The sequence below is a fragment of the Elgaria multicarinata genome, chromosome 5 (genome assembly GCF_023053635.1).
Source record: "Elgaria multicarinata webbii isolate HBS135686 ecotype San Diego chromosome 5, rElgMul1.1.pri, whole genome shotgun sequence".
Classification (NCBI taxonomy): domain Eukaryota; kingdom Metazoa; phylum Chordata; class Lepidosauria; order Squamata; family Anguidae; genus Elgaria; species Elgaria multicarinata.
In genome coordinates this window covers 60,193,330-60,217,649 of record NC_086175.1, presented here as the reverse complement: position 1 = coordinate 60,217,649, position 24,320 = coordinate 60,193,330, and the positions used below count along the sequence as shown (strand labels likewise).

Here is a 24,320-nt window from a genome sequence, read left to right as displayed (position 1 = left end):
AGCAAACAAACTTCAGCCTGTTTTCCATATTTCTGGTTTGTTTCTCTCATGCCTATTTTGCCACCCTTCAAAGCAGTTGCATTTTCGGGCTGCCCTTGCTCAGTCTGTTTCAGGATGGACAGCAGCACAAACAAGCCACAGATAAGCTATCGTTCTTCCTGACAAGCCATGTTTTAAACAAGCCAGACTCTGTAAGCCAACAACAAACCATGGCTTCTATTTATGGTTTGTAACTGGTTAACAAACCATATCTTGTTTGTAAGAATGGATTCAGACACAGTAGGTAAGTTCAAACGACAAGACAACCCACACTGGCAAATAAGCCACGCACTGTGGGTTATCCCCAGAACAACCCACTGTGAGCCTGACAGACAATCAGGCTCCCCATGGGTTGTTCTCCCCATCCTTCTTCCTCAGTCTTCCAGCTGGCTCCAGCACGTATTTCAGGGGACTTGGCAGCACAACCCATCTTGTCTGCCACCAAGTTCCTCTCCCTGCTTAAACTGCACCCCCAATCATGTTCAAAGTGTAGGGTTTTGGGGCGGTGCCCCAACATTTGCACAAAATGGAGCCAGATCTTTGCCCCCTGCCCCAGGAATGTGCACAAATGTCTTTGTAATTTAAAAAAAATGGATAACTGTGATAAGGGTGCAATCTGGTGCCCTTTCCTGAACCTGCCAGTGGGTGATTTATGCACACTGAGAGCTGTCAAGTTGAGGAAAAGGGAACAGATCACAGTAACTGCAGCAGCAACTACTCTGAATAGGAATCGTGAAAGGGAAGGAGAGCCTAAATCTCTCTTAGGACTTGATGGAGACTCAGGGAAATGTGGAATGGAAGCAGTACATGCACAAGTGCCAGTTCAACATTTAAAAAACTAAGATCACTTTGCTAAGAGGGCAATCTTTCTCCTTCTCCTGACCAATCACTGTCAAATGCTGCACAAATTAGCCTATATGCAGTATCATCTTGTCAATTTCTTTGTATGTTTCATACTGCACTTCCTTCCCTTTGACAGCTGAAACATAAATGGCTATCAAAACAGCATATTTGACCGCTGCAAGCGCACTCTTCCACAACTGCGTAAAAATAACAAAAACAAAAATAAAAAAGCATTATGAATACATTTGTGCATATATAATGGTCCCGTTTGCACAAATGTTAGGGGCTGAAAAAAAAGTTAAAGGGGGGGGTGAACAAGTGCCATTTGAGTGTTGTTGGAGGGGCTGTAACTGGTGAAGGGGGTTTGAGATGGCTCAGGTGGACATGACTGGGAAGAGTGGCGGGTTTTTTTGCCGCTTTTGCCAAGCAGCTCTGCACCCGATCGCCACAACCCATGATGGGTTGGCTCTACTGGGTTCAGACAACACGGCAACCCACTGGGAGTTGAACAACACCTAGAATAAGCTAGGAGTTGTCAGGGTGACTTGTTTGCTAAAATAAGTCACACTGCAGAAAGCAATGCATGGTTTGGAAAACACAACAAACCATTATAACCCATGATGAGTTCTCATTTCATACTAAAGTAGTGAGTGACAAGCCAGGTTTGAACAAACTACACCATGGTTTAGTGTTATGTGTAAACCAGGCCATACTCTTCATATGAAGTAGCGTGTTAGAAAACATTTATAATTTCCATTTCATATGCTAAAGCCAATTCATACCAATTTAAAAAATGAGATGAACATGTGTATCAGCAGTTTGTCAGTTTACTTTTGACATTTCAGGCAAAACTAAAGTAACAGCTAAAATGATAATACATGTCTTTCCCACTTTAATCATTTGAAGGGAGAGGAGAAAAATCTTAATTTCATAAAATTGGTTAAGATATCCTGAGCTGTCATAATAAAGAAAAGCATATAAAAACCCTTTTTGAAAACAATAATCATTAAACTATGACAACTCCAAGAATGAGGGGAGATGTTTTCCCTTCATATAGAGCATTAAAGATCAACTGAAGTTCACTTTTACTATGTGAAAAAACCTGGAATTTCTATTGGTATGCTTCAAAACATTATTCTTGCTCATTTTTTCTCTGTCTATTTATTCCTCTTCTTTAAACACTAAAGCACTGGGAAATGGGATATTGCTGCACAAGCTGAAATAGCAGATTTCTCTGTCACATGAACACTTCAAGTATACAACCTTCCAAAGCCATTACTATATGGATAATAAAAATATTGAAAATTTTAAAAATCAGTCAAGGATTTATCCATCAGACATTTGCAGCTATAGCAAAAGTCAGCATCTCCAAAGAGTCTTATGCTCCATACAAGGTGGTATAATCCAGTCAAAGACAATGCATTTTGAAATCTATCAGTCGAAATGTGCTTCCAGATCCATAGAAATAAAATTCTGCAGCACAGAGGGCTCCAAAAGAACTAATTGGTTTGCAAGTAGTTATGAAGGACTGTTTTTCTGCACATAGTAAAGTTCATGTCTCACCTCATTGTGATGAGTCTTTGTGTTCTGAACTGTCTTCATGCTAAGAGACATGATCACAAGAGGAGGTGGGGGAAGATCCTTCAACACATTCACCAAGTCAGGCTTCAGTGCCACCAGTTCCACCTTACACCAACTGACAGACTGGTTCGAGAGCTCTGAGGTAACACAGAAGTCATCTTCAGAAAACACACAAGAACATACTAATATTTAAATAAAGATTATTAAATAGAGTCAGTATATTAAAATTACCATAAAGATTAACACCATTTTAACAGTTGTTTTAAAAAGACCTTTAATTCTGTATTTTTTCTAGGTTTTTGTATTACTATCTGAAACGACATCACCCTAATCATGTTTACTCAGATAGAAGTCACTCACTAATCCTATATTATGTCTACACAGAAGACAGTCTCACAGAGTCCAATTAATATTACTCTCAGATAAGCGGGATTACAGCCTTAGTCCCACTGAAAGCAGTATGATTTACAAGTTGGTCCCACTGTAATTTAACCTGGTACGCTTCCAAAGTCTAAAATAATGAAGTTAAAAATAAATAAGTTTTGCAGATCTATGACTACTGCTAGGAATATACCTCACTTTGATCCAGAAATGTAAAAAAATCAAACAATTGGGGGGCTTCTTTGTAAACTGTTTACAAAATTTCAATTTTATAACAGTCCCCTTTCCTTTCAACATGGCAAATAACAAACTAAATATCCTGAATACCACGACTCCATTTGCAAACCCATACAAATGATCCATTGTGTAATCTATATGAAATATTCATACGTGGGTTTTTTATTTCCAGCCAACTTGGTCCTTTAATCTTCCTGTTCATCAGTAATAGTTCTAGACTAGAAGTGTTCGTTCCAAATACATGAGAAAATGTCTCTCCTTTCAGGTCTTGAGGTAGCCGACTTAATTCAGCCTGAAAATTGAAGCATATTGATGAACCATTTGACTGTGTGTTGCAACAGTTTTTCCAATTTATAAAAGATTCTTCTATTCCTGCTCTCCAAGATAGACCAATAGGAAAATTGACTGTACAGAAGAAGCCAAAATAACCCTGCTTTAAGATCAGCATATAAAATGAAAAGTCTATAAGACATATTAAACCTACTAGGTGCATAAGTATGAGTAATCCATATATACAACATCCCCTGCCAAAAAAACCCACACACAACCTATTAACTCCACCCAAAAACAAACCTTGTCTGAGGTGACGCAATAACCCCGTCCTATAATAATACAGATGCAGCGAATGCACAATTATAGAATGGGGTTAGACTAAAACTGCCATAAACCCAGCCAGTGTGACAAATGGCCAGGATTATGGAAGCTGTAGTTCAAAACATTTGAAAGCACCAGTGTCTATCTTGGTTATAGGGTATACAAACACATAGCCATCTCCTAACAACACACAGCACTTATCATAGCTATTGGACATGGAGTTTCCTGATCACCCTGCCACCAGTACTCAGGAGGGTGCACATAGCAGCATTTGCCAAGGAGAAGGAAGAGGAAAGGTATCCCCCTCATCCTAACAATGCTTCCAAATCCTTCCAAACACATATAGTTACAAGAGCATAGTTAAAATGAAAGTTTCTTACAAAGCAATGGTTAGACAAAAAAACGCAATGCTCACCATGCCCATTGATTCCTATTCACCAAAAGCCTACTAGCAAATCTAGTTGTTCTTTATTTGCTGTAGTGGCTTTGGAACCATATTAGTTGGCTAACAATAGCATAAACTGAGCAATATTTGCACCATTTTAGTAACTTTAAAGCATCAAGGTTAAAATACAATTTTAAAAAATACTGCATGTTTTTTAAAGTTAAGATTATTATTTTTTATTTAAGAATTACCTTCAAAGAGACAGTACTATTTACTCACCGAGTATCTAACTTCTAAGTAGTCAGATTTTACAGGAACATCTGGTATCTCAAAAGCATAATTCTTTTCCACTTTCTAGGCAAAATAGAGATTGAGATATTCACTTGGCAGTGCAGTCTAAAAGTAGCGGTTTCCCCACTTTAAAAAGCTTACCACTTTTTTTTTACTTTTAACATCAAAATCTGAACTGTGAAAACCATCTTGTGACAGCACAAACTTATAACCTGAACATCACAGTTCTTTAAATACTACAAATACTTGCTTTCAGTATTCTGCATAATTTATTCTACTTCCCTCAACTGATGAAAAAAGAATCAATTTGAGATCGATTACCAGGTATGCAGTCAGCAGGCAGGGGATTCTATAGTTTGCTTCTTCCCTGAAGTTAATACCAGTTTTAGCCAGAGTTCTCTTACAGCATCACTAAAAATGGCATGTTACCCAGAGGACCTTTTCTTCTGTTGCCCCCAAACTGTGGAATGGCCTGCCGGAGGAGATTCGTCAACTTACCTCTCTCTCTGAGTTTAAGACAGCTATAAAGACTAGCCTCTTCTGGCAGGCCTACCCAGATGAATTTTAAACCAATAATTTTAAGATGTCTTTATTGTTTTTTGATATTGTATCAGTTTTATATATTTAATTAATTTTATGTATTTGATTTATATTGTATTGTTGTACTAATGTTGTTCCCCGCCTCAATTCAAAGGGAGAGGCGGGTAAGAAATAATTATAATTATTATACTTGATTTGGTCAGGTTTTTTTATCTTCCTATTAAAATGACCTCCCTAATATTACAAGGGGCTCATTCAAACATAATGGTCACTAAGCCATTAAAACATTATATTGTATTTTGTATTCGTGTTTTTAAATTGTTGGTTGTTTTTATGCTCTTCTTGGTTTTAATTATTGTAAACCGCCCAGAGAGCTTTGGTTATTGGGCGGTATAAAAATGTAATAAATAAATAAATAAATAAGCATGGTCTGATCAGATCTTAGCTTAATAAACTGGTTAGTAAGCCAACATTAAACCAGGATCTCTGTGACAAAGCTGGTGCACAAGAAGAAGGAAGAAGAGGCATATATAGCCTATAATTTTACATCCAAATTGTCCCATTCATCAGATACTGAACTATCCCCTGCCCAAACAGTACTATAGTGCAATTTCTTCAAGGTATTATTTTTACTCATATGTAGTTATTTTATGTGAACAAAAACCCACCAACTTGTGCTCTGTTCGGTACACTCACACACACAAAAACACCTAGATAGTTTAGTTTGTGTATAATAAAGTTAAACTGAAAACATATTAGTTTATAAAAATTGAGTCTGCCATGTAGATCCTCAGCTTTTCTATGACCAGGCTTCAGTTTTCTCTTTATATTACTATTCTGTTATTTCAAATTCCACTCCAAGACATATAATAACCCCTGCATAATTAATTAAATGGTTTACATCTTTAACATGAACTACTTGGGATGAGCTGGGGTGGGTGGGTTCCTACCATAAGTCAGTTGTATGAGAAGAGATTACTGAATCTTAGAGATTCAGCGGCTATCCTATGAAGACAGTAGACAGGTACTGATGTGAAACCTGAGTACTCTCACAAAAACTGCACATATTGTTGGCTATCAATTTAGCTCTGGATAGCAAGCCACCCATTATAACCACCCATTATATCTCAGTTATAGTTGTATAAAATACTGGAAAGATTAATGATTGGCTCGCAACCACCTCTATCATTACAGAAGCCCACTTAAACTAAACTGCTTTGACTAAATTGTACTGTACTCATTAAGTTATCTTACCACTTGTAATCATAATGATGGGAGAGATTTAACAGACAATAGCATTTAAAAATTAATTAGATGAGACTACTCCTAAAGATAGAAAGATGGTTTATATACAATAATATCATCTGTCTCAATGGGTATCTGGAATTTGAGATTAGATATTTAAATATACCACCAGTTTACCTGTTAGAAGGGATAAAGATCATGTACCCTTTAATATTTCCCAATTACTTCTTGTCAACGATGTCTCCTGCCTGAAAAAGTCTATCCTCCATACTTAGAAACATGAGTCTGGGGCGGGGGGGGCGGGGGCGGGAGTTAGATATACCTTGGACTTGAACTTCATGATCTTGTATTTTTCAGCAACCCGGTCATTAAATTCTTGATAGATGTCCATCATAGTCACAGGAATCTCTGTTTCTTTGCCAGAAGATAAATCAATTCGCTTTAAGAAGAAATTTAGCCATCATTATAAAGATGATGATGATGATGATTCCGCCTTTTGCCCAATGCTGGGCCTCAAGGCGGCATCACAAAATTTAAAACATATACATTAAAAACCTATAGAGATATACAAAAGTTAAAAGTATATTAAACATGTTCCAATATTAAAACATTAAAACATTTTAAATGATAATTTTAAAGGTAAACATTTTTTTTTAATGCTTTGTGTTGATAATTTAAACAGCCATTACAAACTACTCTAAAACAGAGATGCATATTTACCTGGAGTTATCAGAGGGAGAGAGAGGAAAAGAGGGAAACAATGGATAAATTTGAGCAAAATTACATAGTCTTAATTTCAGCTGGAGTTGAGGAATAAGGGGCTAAGCCAAAGTCTTCAGAGAAGAGATGGGTTTTGAAAAGAGTAAGGTGGTACCACACATGTTTTCTGGAATCTTACAGCAAAAGTTCTATGGCTATTATGTACCAAACTTATTTATGCAAGTGATAAACCAGTGACTTGGACAGAGGACTCACTACTACCAACCCATTTCCCCCCATTATCGTTCATTTCACTTCTTCATGAAATATCACCTTGTCATTAACTCTCTATTTCATTACTCTCATCTATGGTTCCAGTTCACATTACATATAAGGTATCCATACTTTAATCTGTAATACATCACAAAAGCCACCTAGGTGAGTTATATTTGCCTTCATGTCTTTTGCCTGAACATCTTTCCATAAAATGAGCTATTTATGACTGAGACGTCTCCTACTGACAACATAAAAAGACATACCGACTCACGTGGCAGTAGGTAAATAGTTCTTTCAATGTTTTTTACTGTTACACAACAGCTCACATAGGACTGCACTGATTCAATCCACACTTTACCGAAGAGAAATACCACTCCTAAGATGCAAGAAAACGATAAAGACAGAGACAATGCACGTTAATCAAAACAGCTTAGCACAGCTGCTAATGGAAAAGCTGCAATACTAAGAATTACTGAATAAACACACTAATTCACCCATGGGAACAGAATGATTTCCAATTTGTAGTCTCTAATTGACAGCTCCATCTGTTGAAAGTCAGTACTCCACAGTCAAGTGATTGCTTTAAGAGTCTTGTACTATGCAAGCACACATCATGTTAGTATGGAAGTATTAAATGCCACCTATTTCTAACTAAAGGGCCTTCAAACTATGCTTCTTCAGAATTCTTATTCCTTCTTCCCCATTCCTTCTGGCTTTCTTGCTTTATAAATGCTGGTGTGTCTTAGTGCTGAGATGCTCCTGTTTTTATGCATTTACTTACTGCTTTAAATCTTGGAATTATTGTTATTTTGTTTTGCATACCTTATTAGACACTCTGAGCACCTCCACTGGAGGAGAAAAGCAGATTATAATATTTACTAAAAAATAGGCAAAGTGTTTCAACATACAAGTAAAGAAAATAGATGTTGAAGTTGTCTGCTGTCATTAAACTTCTTTAAAAGTTCTGAGGCATATTAAACACTTGGGATTTCATCTCAGTGCTGCGAGGATAGATTCACACTATTTGTTGTTGTTTTACATAAGATCAATATGGTTCTTGTTCTTCCTAATGGTTCACTATCGTTCTGACTGCAGGCAATACAAGTACAGGATGCCTCAAAAGTCACATGGACCAACACAATTTTCTTTCTTGTTGTTCTTTTAACTGCCCAAGCATTAATCATTATCAAAATGACTGTTCAATCACATTCATATGACAAAATCCTCATTAATTCCTATCACAGGATAATTGTAAGGAGCAATTTTGTGATAGCAAAAATGGTCATGTGGCTCCAAGATTAATGGTTCAGTGTGTACCAACAATCACAGTATATGAGAAGAAGCACTCACAACTTGCAGTTAAGAGTCTTTAAAAGCAGAAATCCCTTTGAACAGTTTACTGCTTCAGAATAGTTTCTGCCAAATCACTCACATCCTCATCCAATAGAATATGCTTTCTGCCATACCGCAAAATTATAAATATTAGGGGAGGTCTTCACAAGTGTGTAATTTATTATGTAGACTGGGTTCGAATGACACAATAACCAACAATGGGTTAAATAGTTAATGGTTGGTTATTGTGTCATCTGCATGGACTTTTTCACACCACGGTTGGTTATTCAACCGAAAACCAATTGAAATAACCAGTGCTGTGCAGAATTGATTATTCGAACAACCGCTGGTTATCATGTCATGTGTTGTGCACCACTGACTAAATTACGCCATTTGTAGTCTTGCCGTATAACCATTAAGCAAGCCTGTAGAATGTGTCCCACTTCATAAATAACACTAAACCACGGTTTGATGCTAAATTGATGAGCTTCTGTGAGCCCAAACAATGCCTCAGGCTCATGGACTCCCCCGCCCGTCTCCTGCACAGCTGGGCAAAGGACATAATTAGGATTCAGTTTCTACGATTCCTCGCTTATCAGTACATTTAAGCCAGGAACTGTGGTTTAAAACAAACTCTAGTCAATTGCTCAAGAAGCAAACTTTAACCCATGATTTGCTTAGCTGACTTGTTCAACAAACTAGAGTTTGTTTTAAACCATGATTCCTGGTTTTGATTTAATGACAAGCCAGGAAACATAGAAACTGAATCCTGATTAAGTCCTCCTGGCTACCTAGGAGGCAGAGGTGACAGTGAAGCACACAAGCCACAGTCCATGTAGCACTACATCATGGTTTAGCATTACATGTGAAATTTTTATTCATCCTGCAGTAACACGAGTCCTCCACATAATAAAGATACAGTTAATACCTCATTTGCTATAACGATCATGATTCTCTTAAACAAAAAGTAATGCCAAAATTTATTTCACTCTACATTACTAATTGAAACCAGGTGCAGTGTTTATTATTCATGCTTGAAAAGTTATGACAGGATCTCTTTTCATAATCAAGGAACAGAAGTCTTTTCATAATTATGCACCATTCAGAAGCCACCATACGAATCCAAGATAAAAGTGAACATGCTATACAGGGGTCTTTGGGGGTAGGTTTTGTTTTTTTCATATTAGTCACCAATTTTACCAAAGCTTTACCTACTATCACAAAACTTTTGCATATAGTCAGCATACCAAAGTTATCATGTATAAACTCCTGCCAAAGAAATAAATGAATATTAATTGATTTTTTGCAATTAAACTTTTGAACCGAAACATTAGGCATTAACCCTCATTTTGCTCCTTCTTGAATTTCACATGCTTACAAATTAAGCTAAATAATAGTAAAGTTTAAGAAATAATAATAAAAAGAACTTCATAAAATTGAGTTTTTATGCAGAAACCTTTTGGCTATGCCTGGTGCTTATTAGCATTTACTGTAAGTATTATTAAATACTACACACCCAGCAGGGCTTGTTTGCAATGGAACTGCATGGGGAAAGCGGCAGAAGGATAAAGCTTCTCTCTTCTACTGCAAATCCCCTTCACATGATACACTGTGGAGCACTAAAGCGGCAGCCAGGCTTTGTAAATCCAGAATTGGCTGTTAGTATAGTTTTAGGTTACGCCTATGCACTAGCAAAGAAGACTTATTTCACAAAAGGCAGACAGACTCTCCACATCAAGCAAAAACTAGTTTAGATTAAACCCCTTTAGAAAAACAATCCTTTATGACTTTGGTCAAAAGGAGAGGGAAGAGTAGAGTGGCTTCACATGTATAGATACCTGGTTGATTATACTGATCTTCATAAGCATCCAACCAATAGAACTTGAAGATCTGCTGCCCATCTTCCCCAATTATTAGTGGGAGTTGACTGGCATCCACTTGAATGGATTCCATTTCTGAAGCTAGATGCCCATCGTCATTTTCATCAATTCTGTCCCAACAGGAAACATCAGGGAGGGCAGAGCTTCTAAAAGGAAGCCCATGACAAAGAAAAAAAAGATAAGGCTATGTTTGAAATGACTATTCAGAGTCCTCTTTACTTCAGAAAACACACACACACTGAACACATAAACATTCTTGATACTTTTGAGTTTCATGCAAGTCAATTAAAGTATTTTAATTGTCAAGAAATACTTTTGTAAGCCGCCGTGAGAGCCTTTTTTGGCTGAATGGCGGCATAAAAATCCTTAAATAAATAAATAAAAAATATTTTGCAGAAATTTCTGCAGCTTCAGAGACCTTTAGCTGATTTGAGAGGCTTTTCATACAGATAGTGATCTCAGTTAAAGTGGAGACCAAACCAAGAAGTCCCATATACTTACAAGAAATGTGAGCCTGTTTTCACAGAGTCTACTTGCTGCATTTGTCTCTCTTCTGATTTCGTCTCTTCTTTCTGGCATGTAACCGGTTCTGCTACACTTCCCATTTCCTCCATAGATTCATCAAAGTCTTCAACATCAAAATCCATCATAGCCTGTTCATCTTCTGTAGGGATTGTGCAAAAACATTAATAAGAGTTATTAATGCATTAATTAATTCTTAATTTCATAGAACCTCATTTATTTATTTGTTTTTGTTTATTTTAAATAGTATTTGTCTCAAGTATGTTTAACCTGCCCTTCATCCAGGATATCAGGGCAGTATACAAGAGGCATAAAAACCAAAATATGCCACAGTCCTAAACAATGAAACCATAAAACATCACAATACCTACATGCTGACTTTTTCACAAAGTGAATTCGAGGTGGTTTATATAACCAAAACACACCATTTAGTATGTGAAAATACAATATAAAATTACAACAAAATCAAATAACATCAATCATGGAAGTGCACATCATTAAAACTACAAGGACCAGAGAACAACCAATTAAAACCCTTCTTGGAACAGCCATATCTTTGCCAGACATCTAGAAGAATAGTGGCAGGGTCTGACAAGCTTCCCTTGGGAGAGTGTTTCACAGAGCGGATGCCACTACCAAAGAGTCACTGCCTGCCATACCTCATTCAGCAAAGGCTCAGATGTTGAATGAAGCAAGCAAGAAGTAAGGCCAAATTCAGACATAGGCTAATTGGGCTGAAACCAAGAGCCCTTCTGTTCAGCATTCCAGGCCCACCTCCAAAATAACGGAATCATGAGTTGATTCCATTATTTTATTTCTGCCATGTGTTATTAGAGGCTTTCCCTTCTCTGTATTTACTGTACACATGTACAAAAAAGGGTAAGAGACAAAATCCACTCTTTTCTACTCAAGAGTTCAATGCCCAAAGATGGGCTGTGTAGCATTCCAGATGCTTTTAAACAAAACAATCCCTTGGAAAATAATGTATTTGAGTCATACAAATTTGGGGGCCCGTTTATATGCAGGTATCCATGCTTATATGCAGTCCCCATTCAAATACACTGCAACCCTGCAGACCCTTGTACTTAAGAACCTTTTACACAATTAAGGTGTGAAGAGGGGTTCAGAGATGTTTGAACCTAAAGAAGAATGGGAACTCATGTTCCAGTAAGATAGGCAGTATTTTTTCTGCATAATCATACAAAACAGTTTCCTTCCACTGCATGTATGTGTACACACTAATATCATGCATGGTCAAGCTAGGATGGGGAGGGGCACTAGCCCAGGACCCATCACAGCTTTGATCCAGTACTGGTAGGAAGAAGGTAACCAGATTCCAAGCTGTTCAAGGCTTTAAAGGAGAAAAACAGCACTTTGAATTGAGCCTGGAAGATGCTGCTATACAGCAAGGAAGAGCAATGGTAAAATATACCAGCAATGCCAGTGATTTATAATAAGCATTTCACCAAATTATCATAAATACCTTTAGCAGCCTCCTCTGGTTTAGTTTTTACTCCATTTCCCACAAATTCTACTCCATGTTCAGGACCATTGTTCTCTTCTTTCACTGCTTCTGATCTAGCCGTGTAGACTGAATGCTTAGAATGAGATGAATTTACTGTAGAAACTTCTTGTTTGGCAGGAGTAACAGTTTCCCTCACTACAGAAGAAGTTCTCTATAAGCACAAGTAATTTTAATTGAAGTTGATCAGTGATAATCCTTAGTTACTATCAATTCGCATTTTACCTTTTCCTTTGTCTTACATTTGTTTTATTTTGATTTTATTTTTAGAGAGTTTCTTTCAGCATCAAAGTATACTGTTGTTTTTATACTGTTGTTTTTATGTTTCTGATGGTTTTTAAATTTTGTATACTTTTTTAATGTTTACTGTTTTTAACTTTTGTAAACCGCCCAGAGAACTTCGGCTATGGGGCGGTATATAAATGTAATAAATAAATAAATAATAGAAATAAAGCTTTTCCAGCCATTTTATTGCCATCACTGACATGCGTCCCAAATAATACCTTTCCTATAGATAAATTTTGTAGGTCACAAGAGCAAGCGTCTATATCCTGTTATATAAATGGGCTTGGAATCCTGCACTCCAACATTCTAATCAGGATTGAACAGAACCTAGTCATTTATTTTTGGCCAGCAAAGTGGAGCTTTTGGTTTAATTTGACCACATGGCATTGTCATATGGTCAAATAACATTTGCTATACACTTTCGGGTCACAATTTTGCATCGCACATTATGATACCAGCTCAACTCCTGCAAAGAAAACCCCCGCTTGAAGACTGAACACTGGAATGAAAGCTGGTGACCATATTCAGGGAAGCATTCTATATTTCAAGTAGAACTCCCAGCACAACCACTGCATCTGTGTTCAAGAGGGGTTGGAGTGAGCAAGGCCTTTCAAACACTATGTTCTCTTATTACATTCTCTTCAAAAGAATAGAGGTTAAATAGTAAGCATATTTAAATTGATGAAATGAAATGCCATACAACTGGTAGCCAGAAATACATTTTTGCCCAATCCTACCAACTCTAATTACTGTACTGATATAACTAATTGTAATATTCACTTTGCACAGCAAACCAAATTACAAATATCAAGACGCATAAGGAAGGTTTAAGATAAACGATAATGATATTTTAAAATCTCAGGAATCTAAAAATTAACATTTCTATTTGGGAACGTTACCTTGGAGACTTGAGATTGCACAGAAAAAGGATTCAATGGTGTTCCAAAAAGTCTCTTCTTTTTTAGCACTGCAACTGGTGGTGGTGCTATATAAACAGACTACAAAGGAGAAAAATATTAGGCTTCCATTGCTATAACAGAATTTGCAAAATAAATAGAAATACCTTACTGTTCTGCACTAAGATGTGTACAACCACCATACAGAAGTGTTTTTCATCCCTCCCCCCACATCCCAGAGCCATAAGCTTCTGGGCAAAAAAGGGAGGATACAAACTCGGGACAGCATCCAACACTGCTGGTTCGCTTACACCACCGACATACCACTGGTGTAAGTGACCTATAACAGAACCCCAATAACATAAGGTGGCATGATGGGTTTTCCCAGAAAACTTGCCACGCCAGCTTATGCTATTGGTGTGCTGCTACAGGTCACTTACGCTAGTGGTGCATCAATAGTGTAAATGGACTGGCAGTGTTGGATACTGCACTATTTGTAGTAGAGCTGCCCTATCATCAAGCAAGGCCTCTTCACAGTTCAGAATAGGCAAATAAAACTCACTGGGCACTTTTCTGACTTTGGATCAAAACATATAAGTTTTCAGGTATCTGAAATATTATCAGGTTGTGTCAGGATTTTAGCAATCCATTTATCCAGTTGATATTTGAAGTTCTCTTCAAAATAACTGAAGAAATGAAAATAGGCTTATGGGTTGAAAATGCTAAGCCTTGCTCCCCCACCCACCACAACAGAATTGGATTCTAAAGGCATGTCTTCACAATGCCTATATCCCGGGATCATCGCTGTGCATCAAAATGACACACAGGAGATCCCAGGAGCAGGCGGGGACAATCTCTCCATTTGCCTGGGATAATCCTTAGGTGTAGAAAGGGCCTAATTGTGTTTTATTATACATTGTGCTGACAACTGTTAGCTATAGGGTGATTCATATATCTTAGAAATAAAAATAAATAAATCACACATTAATTCCTACCTCAGCATTCAGATCTTGCAAAATGTCGCCTAGCAAATCATCCTTAGACAGGTCAACAGCTTTCTGTAAAATGAGGTGGTTGTGCTTAGTCAGCTTCAGAAGAAAGCTTTTAAAGATCAACAAACCAACTTTTACAATGAAACATAAGCAGTCATTTTCAGAAAAGTAAAGAGAAGCAGCAGACAAGACTGAATATAAGACTTGAGGTGTATAAAAATAGAATTTTATCTAAATTCAGTAGATATATATTTTGCATAAAATAACTTACATCAGCATTTTTCTTCCCAGTACTGGCCATAAACATAGATTTAATAGTCTTTGGTTTTGATACCATAGCCTTCTTCACATTTCTCTTGTCATTTGTGGAAGTTGCATCTCTTCTTCCTACCAAAATAACGTATCAGTGGTACCTTATGAAAAATCTATTTATTAGTTACCTTAACTGAAAGTCAGTGACCTGGTTCACACATCACAGTGGCATTCAGCAGTAGATCATAGGTTGCTTAGCCCAGAAACATCCCAAAGGCTCCACGTTCAGACATAATACTAACATTGATTCTGAAAATTGGGAGCAGCTCACATGCAGGGCATGTCCCCACCAATCATGGGTTGATTAATCCACTCTTTGCTGCCAAATTCTGCTGTGATGTATGAAAAGCCCCATGGCTGTGAGTCACAAGCTTAGCCTTTCCCTGGATTTGCATGCTCCCATCTCCTCTTCTGCAAGAAGATTCGAAGCTTTCACTTCCACTTTAGATTAACCCGAGTTTAGTGTGTCATCCAAAACATAAACTGTGGTCAGTCTTAACTACCACTAGTGAAAATGCCCTGAAGTAAGTTGGTTTATTACTACTTATCATAGTTAATGGTAACCATACTTTTTCCAAGTTTGGCGACACAGCAAGCTGCACTTAATTTAAAACAGAAGTGTTTTAGATGAACGCTTGAACTCCTCCTTACAGCCACAAATCTGAAGGGAGGTTAGGCTTGTTCTTGTAATGTGAAACTGCAGTTTTGCACCACATCTGAACTAACCCTATTAATAATGACAGAAGCAGTTCAATATTTCATAGAATCATAGAATCATAGAATAGCAGAGTTGGAAGGGGCCTACAAGGCCATCGAGTCCAACCCCCTGCTCAATGCAGGAATCCACCCTAAAGCATCCCTGACAGATGGTTGTCCAGCTGCCTCTTGAATGCCTCTAGTGTGGGAGAGCCCACAACCTCCCTAGGTAGCTGATTCCACCGTCGCACTGCTCTAACAGTCAGGAAGTTTTTCCTGATGTCCAGCCGGAATCTGGCTTCCTTTAACTTGAGCCCGTTATTCCGTGTCCTGCACTCTGGGAGGATCGAGAAGAGATCCTGGCCCTCCTCTGTGTGACAACCTTTTAAGTATTTGAAGACTGCTATCATGTCTCCCCTCAATCTTCTCTTCTCCAGGCTAAACATGCCCAGTTCTTTCAGTCTCTCTTCATAGGGCTTTGTTTCTAGACCTCTGATCATCCTCGTTGCCCTCTTCTGAACACGCTCCAGCTTGTCTGCGTCCTTCTTGAATTGTGGAGCCCAGAACTGGACGCAATACTCTAGATGAGGCCTAACCAGGGCCGAATAGAGAGGAACCAGTACCTCACGTGATTTGGAAGCTATACTTCTATTAATGCAGCCCAAAATAGCATTTGCCTTTCTTGCAGCCATATCGCACTGTTGGCTCATATTCAGCTTGTGATCTACATCATTTAAAATGATGGTTTATTTCCACTAATGGCTAGACAAAGAATCAGCTTCACGACCTGTCACTGTCAAGTCATCTTAAAAGCTCCAACTGAAAAGTGGCATTCAGTGCAATCCTACAGTGTCTACTCAGAAGCAAGTCACACTGAATTTAATGGGCCTTACTCCCAGATAAGTGGGTACAGGATTTCAGCCCTAGAATTCTTTTGAATATTATGTAAAGACCAAACCACATAGATTGCTCTATAAAGGGAGCTGTTTGCATGCAGCAGCTCCCTCCACAAAGCCAACATACAACCCATCACAAGCTTATACAGAGGAATGACTTGCAGTAGCAGATTAAAGACTGTTTGTATATATAGTAGTTTACAACACCATCTTTAATGCATACATTGAATAAAGTCCACAAAGATGTATTTAAAAAGAGCCACCATAGTTGTCTTTGTTGAATACACTCCAAATTAGCATTAAATGCAAGAACTCCTGACTTACTTGTTCTGTTCCTACAATACAAGCTAGTTTACAATAGTGTGCAGCCATTTGGAAAAGCAAACAGCAGTGCACCAGGACATAAAAAGCAAATTTTGGGTGTTTTTTGAAAAAGATTCATCCTTCCCACAAAAGCCTCATGTTGAAAATTTTGCCCCTGCATATTCAGTGCAGCCCTAGTAAATAATATGTCCAATTATTCTTGACATGACAAAAAGAAAACCACTTGGCAAACATACTGAACTTTGCTTACTCTGGAACAGAAAAGTGGATGTTTACAATCTCTCCTCAGGGCTGTGATGGAAGAGGTTGGTGTTTTGTGTAAATGAAGCCAATTTCTCACAAAAGCTCTGCAAACTTTACTACATTGGCAAAAGTGAAACCACTCCAATTACTAGAAGCCATGAAGAGCTAATGCCAGGCAGATTATAAATTAACATGAGAACCAATGCTATGAACAGGACAAAACACAAAAAACTTATGCTCCCAGCCAACTCTGCGAACTGCCACTTCTTGCATCTGCAATATAAAAATGTGTCACTTTTTAAAGAATTACTGACTGGGTTTGGATGATCACAAGAAGTGACGCTACCAGCATGGCTGCTCCCCGCATCCTCGCTGGTTTTGTGACGTAATAGATTATTCTATTCTCCCCCTCCCCACCATCCCCACTATTTGCATTAGTCCCCACGCTGCAGCACAGAGTTGGCATATCCTAACCCATGCACAATGTGGCCAGGGTGGGGAGTCATATCCATCCTACTCCCTACAACGTGCAGTAGAGACAGAAGAGTGGGCATGATCCCTCTCTGTCGCACTGAACATCAGGTTCCCTCCCTGCAATCATCCAAACTCACCCACTGTATCTGTTTCAGTCAAATTTTATGCATTCACATTTAAAACTTCAGGGAAGTTGCTGGAAAAAAACTTCACTCACTTTTCTTGTCGGAATCAAGAGCATCATCTTCCAAATCTTCATCAAAAATCTCCCTGCCGTCTTCTACGTAACCAACTCCATCTGTGCAGAGGAAGTGTCACACTTTACAACGAAGCAGAACTATCTCTTCAATTCAAAAAGAAAGTCTTAAAACACTGTTGTTCCTAGTGACATTTATTTATTAGCCTTCATCTAATAAGTTCCTTTATATGCAGAAGGGATTAGACTGGGATGGACAATCTTTTTGCCCCTTGGCCATAGGTTGGCAGTGGGCATAGTCAGAGATGGCGGTGGGCAGAGCCTGAGCTAGCAGTGGACAAGATTTGGGACTCTCCCCTTACCTTTGTCCTCCCTGAGCAAAGAAGGCTTTGTTCCCCTAGAGAGGAGTGCGAGCTGCTCTAGACCAATTTAGTCCATGGCTTCTCTCTCAGATCCTTAAGACGGGAGCCACAGAGTATGGCAGATCAGAGCGTCTTTTCCCACTGCAGTCCATTAAACTCCATTGTTTCACTGTCAAGAATCTGACAAAGAAACAATGGAGTATGGCAAGTTAGAGCACCACTAGGAGGAAAGGAAAGCTTTCCCAGCCCAAGGAGGGAGCAGAAAAATTCAGCAGCAGCAGTGGCAGGAAGAGATTGGTAGACACTAGGGTAATGGTGGGCCTCAGCAGAGACCCGTGAATTGAGGGCCACATGCCACCCACAGGTGTCTCACATGTGGATTAGACAAACACTATGGAATGTCTGTTTAATTTAACGAAGAGTGACGTTTCTCTAAACCAAATCACCAGCAATCTAATAAAAGGACTGTTTTAGTATCAGCCCAGAAATAAGAATGAAAAATTTAATCCATTTCACAAACCATCATCCACAATCCAGTCATCATCTTGGCGTTCTCTGACAATCTTAGAGTATTGCTCTTCATCAATTTCATCATAAACACTTGTGAACTTCTCAACCTGCAACAAGAGTGTAACAATTGTAGCTACACATCTTTTTTAGATGGACCAGAGAATATACAAAAACACTCACACAAAACACTCAAGCATTATTAGGACTTCTATTTAGACAGAGATATTCTAATATCAGAAAACCTAATTACATTCAGTAAATGTAATTCCCTTTCACTCACACACACACACAGAGCACAACATGGAGAACCACTTCCCCATGGTACAATCTCAAGCTGCTAAAAATACAAAGAACTGAAAACCAAATATTCTTTTAATTACCTCATATTTGATTTTCTCACCAGCCTTTGCCTTTTTCAAACGTTCCAGTGCTTCCTCTCTCCCTTTTTTAGATTTTTTCTCACGGCGTGAACGTGAAGCTGTAAGATTTGCAGAATCAGTTGTTTCTGAGATGTGTAATATTTGTTAACTCATAACAGGCACATGCAGAAATATTAACAGAATACTTTGATAACCAAATGCTATTAACAATAAAAGATAAGGATTATAAATCGGAGTAAGAAACTTTTCAGCACAAGGGCCAAATTCCAATCTGAGAAAGGTCTTGGGATTGGGCGGCAAAGGCAAAGTATTTCCTCCGTGCAACCTCAACTCAAGAACAATTGCCACTCCAAAAAGCACAGTACAATCCACCCCCAAAAAGTAAGTAACTTATGCTATGTCGACATCCAACACATAAATGGCATCCTAAAATCAAAGAGAAAAAATCCAAGTCAACATATGTGTGTTCAAACAAAAGCATTATTGAATTATGCAGAAGTAAGCATGAGCAGTACGTTCAGATAGCAACCTAAAACCCAAGCCAATGCATATCTACTCAGAAGTAAGAAAGAATAGCACTTTCAGAAATTCAAACTTTTAATTCCTGCCCCACATCAGATATTCATTCATTAAAAATGTAATTAATAGTTTTTAACTGTATTAAGGATGGTTAATCATAGACAAGTGAGAAGCACCAGCAGGAGTGGCAGAAAAATCAAAAACCCAATGGCTGCTATGGCTGTAGGAGCTAACAATTACGGACAAGAACTCGAAAGTCCCACAGAAAGTACCAGTCATTGAAGAAGACTTCCAGGGAATCCCAAGAACTCTGAGGTGCTCCAGAAAAGAAAAAGAAACACACAAAAATTAAAAAGGGTAAAGAAAGACTCAAAGAGAAGGGAGAATGGTGAAGAGATGAAGGCATGGCCAGCAGGAAAGCCTCAAAGTACGGAGGTTCCAAATGCCCAATTTAAATGTGCAATTGTATAAGTTACAATTCACCAATAGCTTTTCCTGCATAGAACCAATCAAAATTAATGAGAACCACTTTTTCCTTTACGTCTTCATTCACCAACTCACCAACCAGTGTCAGTGACCACAACTGTTATCTTTAGAGATGAGGAAAAGAACCTGAAAGGGCACAAATACCTATTTAACTTACAAGAGTCTTCCACAGCTACAATACAGTACAATCATTATAAATGCCATGTAATCTAGATTTATTCTAAAGGAACAAAAAAGGAAGGGGAAATTGCCAAAACGCTATTACTAGAGAGAAAGTGATTACCTGTACTCAAGAGATCTAGCATTACATTAGATGCAACACAAGATATCCATGATTGGATCTCCCAACATGTTTCTTGAGTTAAAGCAACCAGAGGGAAGTAGATGTTGCAAATATGTGGTGCAGAAAAAAATCTATACACGATTTACTGCTGCTATATTTTTCCACAAAATATTTTCAATTTCCTAAGATGCCTTTTATCATAAAATTAACATAACCAAAGCATAAAACAGCCAAACTGGACAGTTTTACATTTGTAATTAACTTTTTGCTAATGTCTATACATATGAAAAAACTTCTCTCTCTTATGCTCCCTGGGCATACTAAACTGAGCATGTTGTTTTGCCTTCATTTTTATTTCTTAGGATTTGAACTGTGGGTTGCATTCAAACATTATGGGAGCAAGTGTACCCATGCAACATACTTTCCTGCCCTTCCTCCCCAATGCAGGCTCCTGTGCCCTATGAAAGTGTCTCTTGGGGAAGGAGAACTCTCAGGCTTTAAACGCTTGAAATGCAACATGGGAGGATGCAGAGGGGAGATGTCCTGAGAAGCTCTAATTCCACAAGCTGCCCCTACTTGACTTTGGCAATTTCCCCCCTCCACTGTGCCCCCTCATGCTACTAACTCTGTCATTCCATTACTAAAAATGTATCATCTCACCATAGCATGAGGAAGACAACCTTATTGTCATACCTTGTCAAGCAGCTGAGGATAGGACATAGGGTGGACACACCTTCTATACCAAGAGTGAAAGCTCAAGATATTTTGTCATCTAATGCCCCAAGTATTACTGCCAACTTTTAAAAAGTGTAAAAAATGACACTACTGCAGCCCTGATTGTCTGTGGTAAGATTATCTCCAGGTTATCAGACTAGAAAGCTTCTGGCAACTGCAGAATAGTTATGCCTTTTTTCCTTTGATTTGTGTCCATCAATGTGCCTCAAATGACTACCATAGTCAATGTGCAAATATTTTTTTGTGAGTCAATTATAATGGAATTCCATGCATCTTACTCAGAAGTATGTTCAATGGGGATTTCTCTCAGGTAAGTGTTAACAATAACTTTGATGGGCTTAGTTGCAAGGCTTCGCTATTCTGATAACCCAGACACATTTTCAGAAGAGGAAAACAATTTTCCACTTTGATTACTGCCTATGCGGCAGGGTCCTGCTATTTATTGTTTTACTCTGTACAGCACCATGTACATTGATGGTGCTATATAAATAAATAATAATAATAATAATAATAATGCATTTAACACAACTGACACTCAAACACTGCCCCACCTCCCAGCTGCAAATCAGAAGTCTTTTTTCTTTTTCCTTTTTAACTTATAGAGGGGAGAAGTTCTGTAGCCTTGGAGAGAAGTGAGCAGCAGCAACATTTTCTTATTTCAATCTTCCTTCACTGTACTCCTGTGAGGATGACTGACCCAACTGATCTGATTGATTAGCATAGCTGTCTACCTGTCAGAGGTTTCAACAACTATCCTGACTCTACCCAGCTTCCCAAAGAGCAATGTTACATTGGCTGCTGTCCTCAGTCTTTTAAAGGCGCATTTAACGTAGTTGTCATTCATATGCTGGAATTGCCCTGGCGCCACCAGTAATAGTGAATGAGTTTCTAATGATCTTTGCCAGTTTTCATCAGAATGACTTATTTATGAGGAATGGCAATCTGAATCTTTGCTGGCACTCAAATGAAAGCAAAGGAATCACAGGAAGGAAAAAAATATTTAAGGCTGTAAGCCTTGAACCTGACAGCAAGCCCCACAGAAGCTAGTCTTACTTCCCTACAAACATGTATGGGACGGCACCACAAAGGGTGCACCATACAGAAAAGGTACGAAGAATTTTAGAGGATGGCTTAGCATCAGAAATCCCTTATTAGCATTCTTTATTGCTAAGCTTAGCAGGGAGTAAGCCTCACTAAAATCAATGGGACTTACTTCTGGGTAGATATCTGCAAGGTTACTCTTCGAGTCACTTTCAGACTCATGAAGAAAAACGGGTTATAAATCCTCTAAGGATGCAATCCTATGCCTGTTTAGACCCCCCAAAAACGTCCTACAAGGCATGGCCGGCTGGGGAATGCTGGGAGTTGTAGGACTTTTTTCTGTCTAAACAAGCATAGGATCGTATCCTAAATAAATAACCATTAGTCCTGCCTCAGAGATTTGGGGGGGGGGGAGATTGCGAGACTACCGGCAGGATATTTATTATGTTTTCTGAGCAAGCCTGTTATGGTCACCATCACTATTTCATCCCTGCTGAACCCAGGTCCCAATTCCACGGGCTTCCTAAGGAAGAATGACTCTCTGTCTACTGCCAGCCTCTGTCCTCTGCGTGCTTCAGCTTCTGTCGCCCGACTCCATGCTTACCTGGCTCCTCCAAGCCCTCTTCCCCCTCCCCGCAGCTTCCCTTTCGCAGGAGCCACCTAGTTCGGCCCCTTCCCCGCAGCCCTGCGCTCTGCCTCGCGCTCGTTCTCTAACCTCCATGGCAACCATCATCAGCCCCGTCGCGCGGGCACTCGCTCAAATCCATGGCGCGGTCAAAAAGTGGGGAGGGGAGTGCAAAGGAAGAGGAGGACGCCTGCCGAGCGCCCGCAACAGGCCCGCAACTTCACGCTCTCGCGCCAAAGCGCCTGAAAGTGGCGCGAGAAAAGAGACCCAAGTGCCCCGGCCAGACGCACAGCCAATCAGGGGCCGCGGAAACGATATCCGTCCTTCCTATTCCGCTTCAGGGTCGAAGAGGAAGAGTAAAGAGTGGCCGAGCTGTTTCTGGGCGGGGAAAATCGTGCGCGCGGCTGCGGCGGAAAACTACACCGTGTCTTTGTAGTTTCGCGCATTCAGAATAGAGCAAAATGAGATACGGACGGGGGATTGCGGAACGAAGAATTTATTTATTTATTACATTTATATACCACCCCATTGCCAAAGCTCTCTGGGCGGTTTACAAAAGTTAAAAACAATGAACATGAAAAACAAATGTACAAAAATTTAAAACCATCAAAAGCATAAAAACAACAATATCCAGTTAAAACAACAATTGTGGGCTGCGGAAGCGTGCGAGCTTGAAGTTACTGAGACGCCTTCAATCAATAATGGAATAGCTAATTCTTTACATGTAACATTGCATGTCATAGCTAGTTTAACATAGGAAAACGTTAATCCATCATGTATAAAGCGGGGACGTCGGTAATTGAAACTGAAGTGTGATAAAATTGGTCGATTATCCAGAGGCGATACAGTAAAAGCGCAATCCTACGCGTGTGTTTAGACCATAAAAAGCACTACAACTCCCAGCAATGCTTGCTGGGGAATGCAGGGAGTTGAAGGACTTGTTTTCCCACCTAAACATGCATAGGATTGCGTCGTAAATCAGCCTTCCTCAACCTGCTGCCCCCAAATATGCTAGACTACAACTCCCAGCATCCTTTAGATAGCAGGGTTTTCCAGGGGATGCTGGGAGTTGTAGTCCAACACATCAAGAGAGCACTAGGTTGGAGAAGGCTGTAGTAATTGGTAATGTATCCTCCTTACTTCATCCCTCTGCCATTCCAAATTCCTTTCCTCTCCGCCCAGGGCTATTTTCTCGTCTCCTACCCCAATGCTAAAAGCAGGCAACCTGATTTGTACATATACTATCATCCATTCGTACACATTTATGGACTTACCAGTATTACTCTTATGCAGTGAATGGTTTTGAATCTTTTATTTTAAATGTAAATCTTAAATGTACATTTGGAATTTTACCCCATTTATTTTTCCTTGATGTTGTGTGGTTTTTAGTTGAGTCCAGGGCAGGATCTATACTACTGCTTTATAACAGTTTATAACAGTAATGACAGCTGTTGAGGCACAGGACACATTGAATATACAGTTTTCAAACTGTTTTCAAAGTTTTACATCCTGCTTGGTGTAGGTGGAATTTTTATTGGTTTGATTTTTGCACAACTTTGGGCCTGTTCAGACGATATGCTAAGCCATGGTTAGGCCACTAACCCTTTTGCAGCAAATGGTTAGCAAGAGTGTTTAAACCGTGGTTATGTAGCCACCGTGGTCAATTACCTAGAGGTGATAAGTGCAATCCTATGCATG

General features: G+C 39.0%; 1 protein-coding gene across 1 annotated transcript in view; it reads right to left on the bottom strand.

Annotated features, from left to right (window-relative positions):
• Positions 1–22,881, bottom strand: part of POLA1 (DNA polymerase alpha 1, catalytic subunit) — a 244,401-nt gene extending 221,520 nt beyond the window's left edge. The window contains exons 1-15 of the mRNA XM_063126490.1: positions 22,713–22,881; positions 18,934–19,031; positions 18,564–18,660; positions 17,703–17,783; positions 14,812–14,927; positions 14,544–14,606; positions 13,552–13,650; positions 12,329–12,521; positions 10,825–10,987; positions 10,282–10,469; positions 7,375–7,487; positions 6,459–6,575; positions 4,340–4,414; positions 3,235–3,373; positions 2,446–2,600 (exon numbers count right to left, since the gene is read on the bottom strand). Coding sequence (XP_062982560.1) covers positions 2,446–2,600; positions 3,235–3,373; positions 4,340–4,414; positions 6,459–6,575; positions 7,375–7,487; positions 10,282–10,469; positions 10,825–10,987; positions 12,329–12,521; positions 13,552–13,650; positions 14,544–14,606; positions 14,812–14,927; positions 17,703–17,783; positions 18,564–18,660; positions 18,934–19,031; positions 22,713–22,764 — 1,749 coding nt within the window. The 5' untranslated portion in view covers positions 22,765–22,881. The remainder of the gene's footprint in view (positions 1–2,445; positions 2,601–3,234; positions 3,374–4,339; positions 4,415–6,458; positions 6,576–7,374; positions 7,488–10,281; positions 10,470–10,824; positions 10,988–12,328; positions 12,522–13,551; positions 13,651–14,543; positions 14,607–14,811; positions 14,928–17,702; positions 17,784–18,563; positions 18,661–18,933; positions 19,032–22,712) is intronic.
• Positions 22,882–24,320: the final 1,439 nt, after the last annotated feature.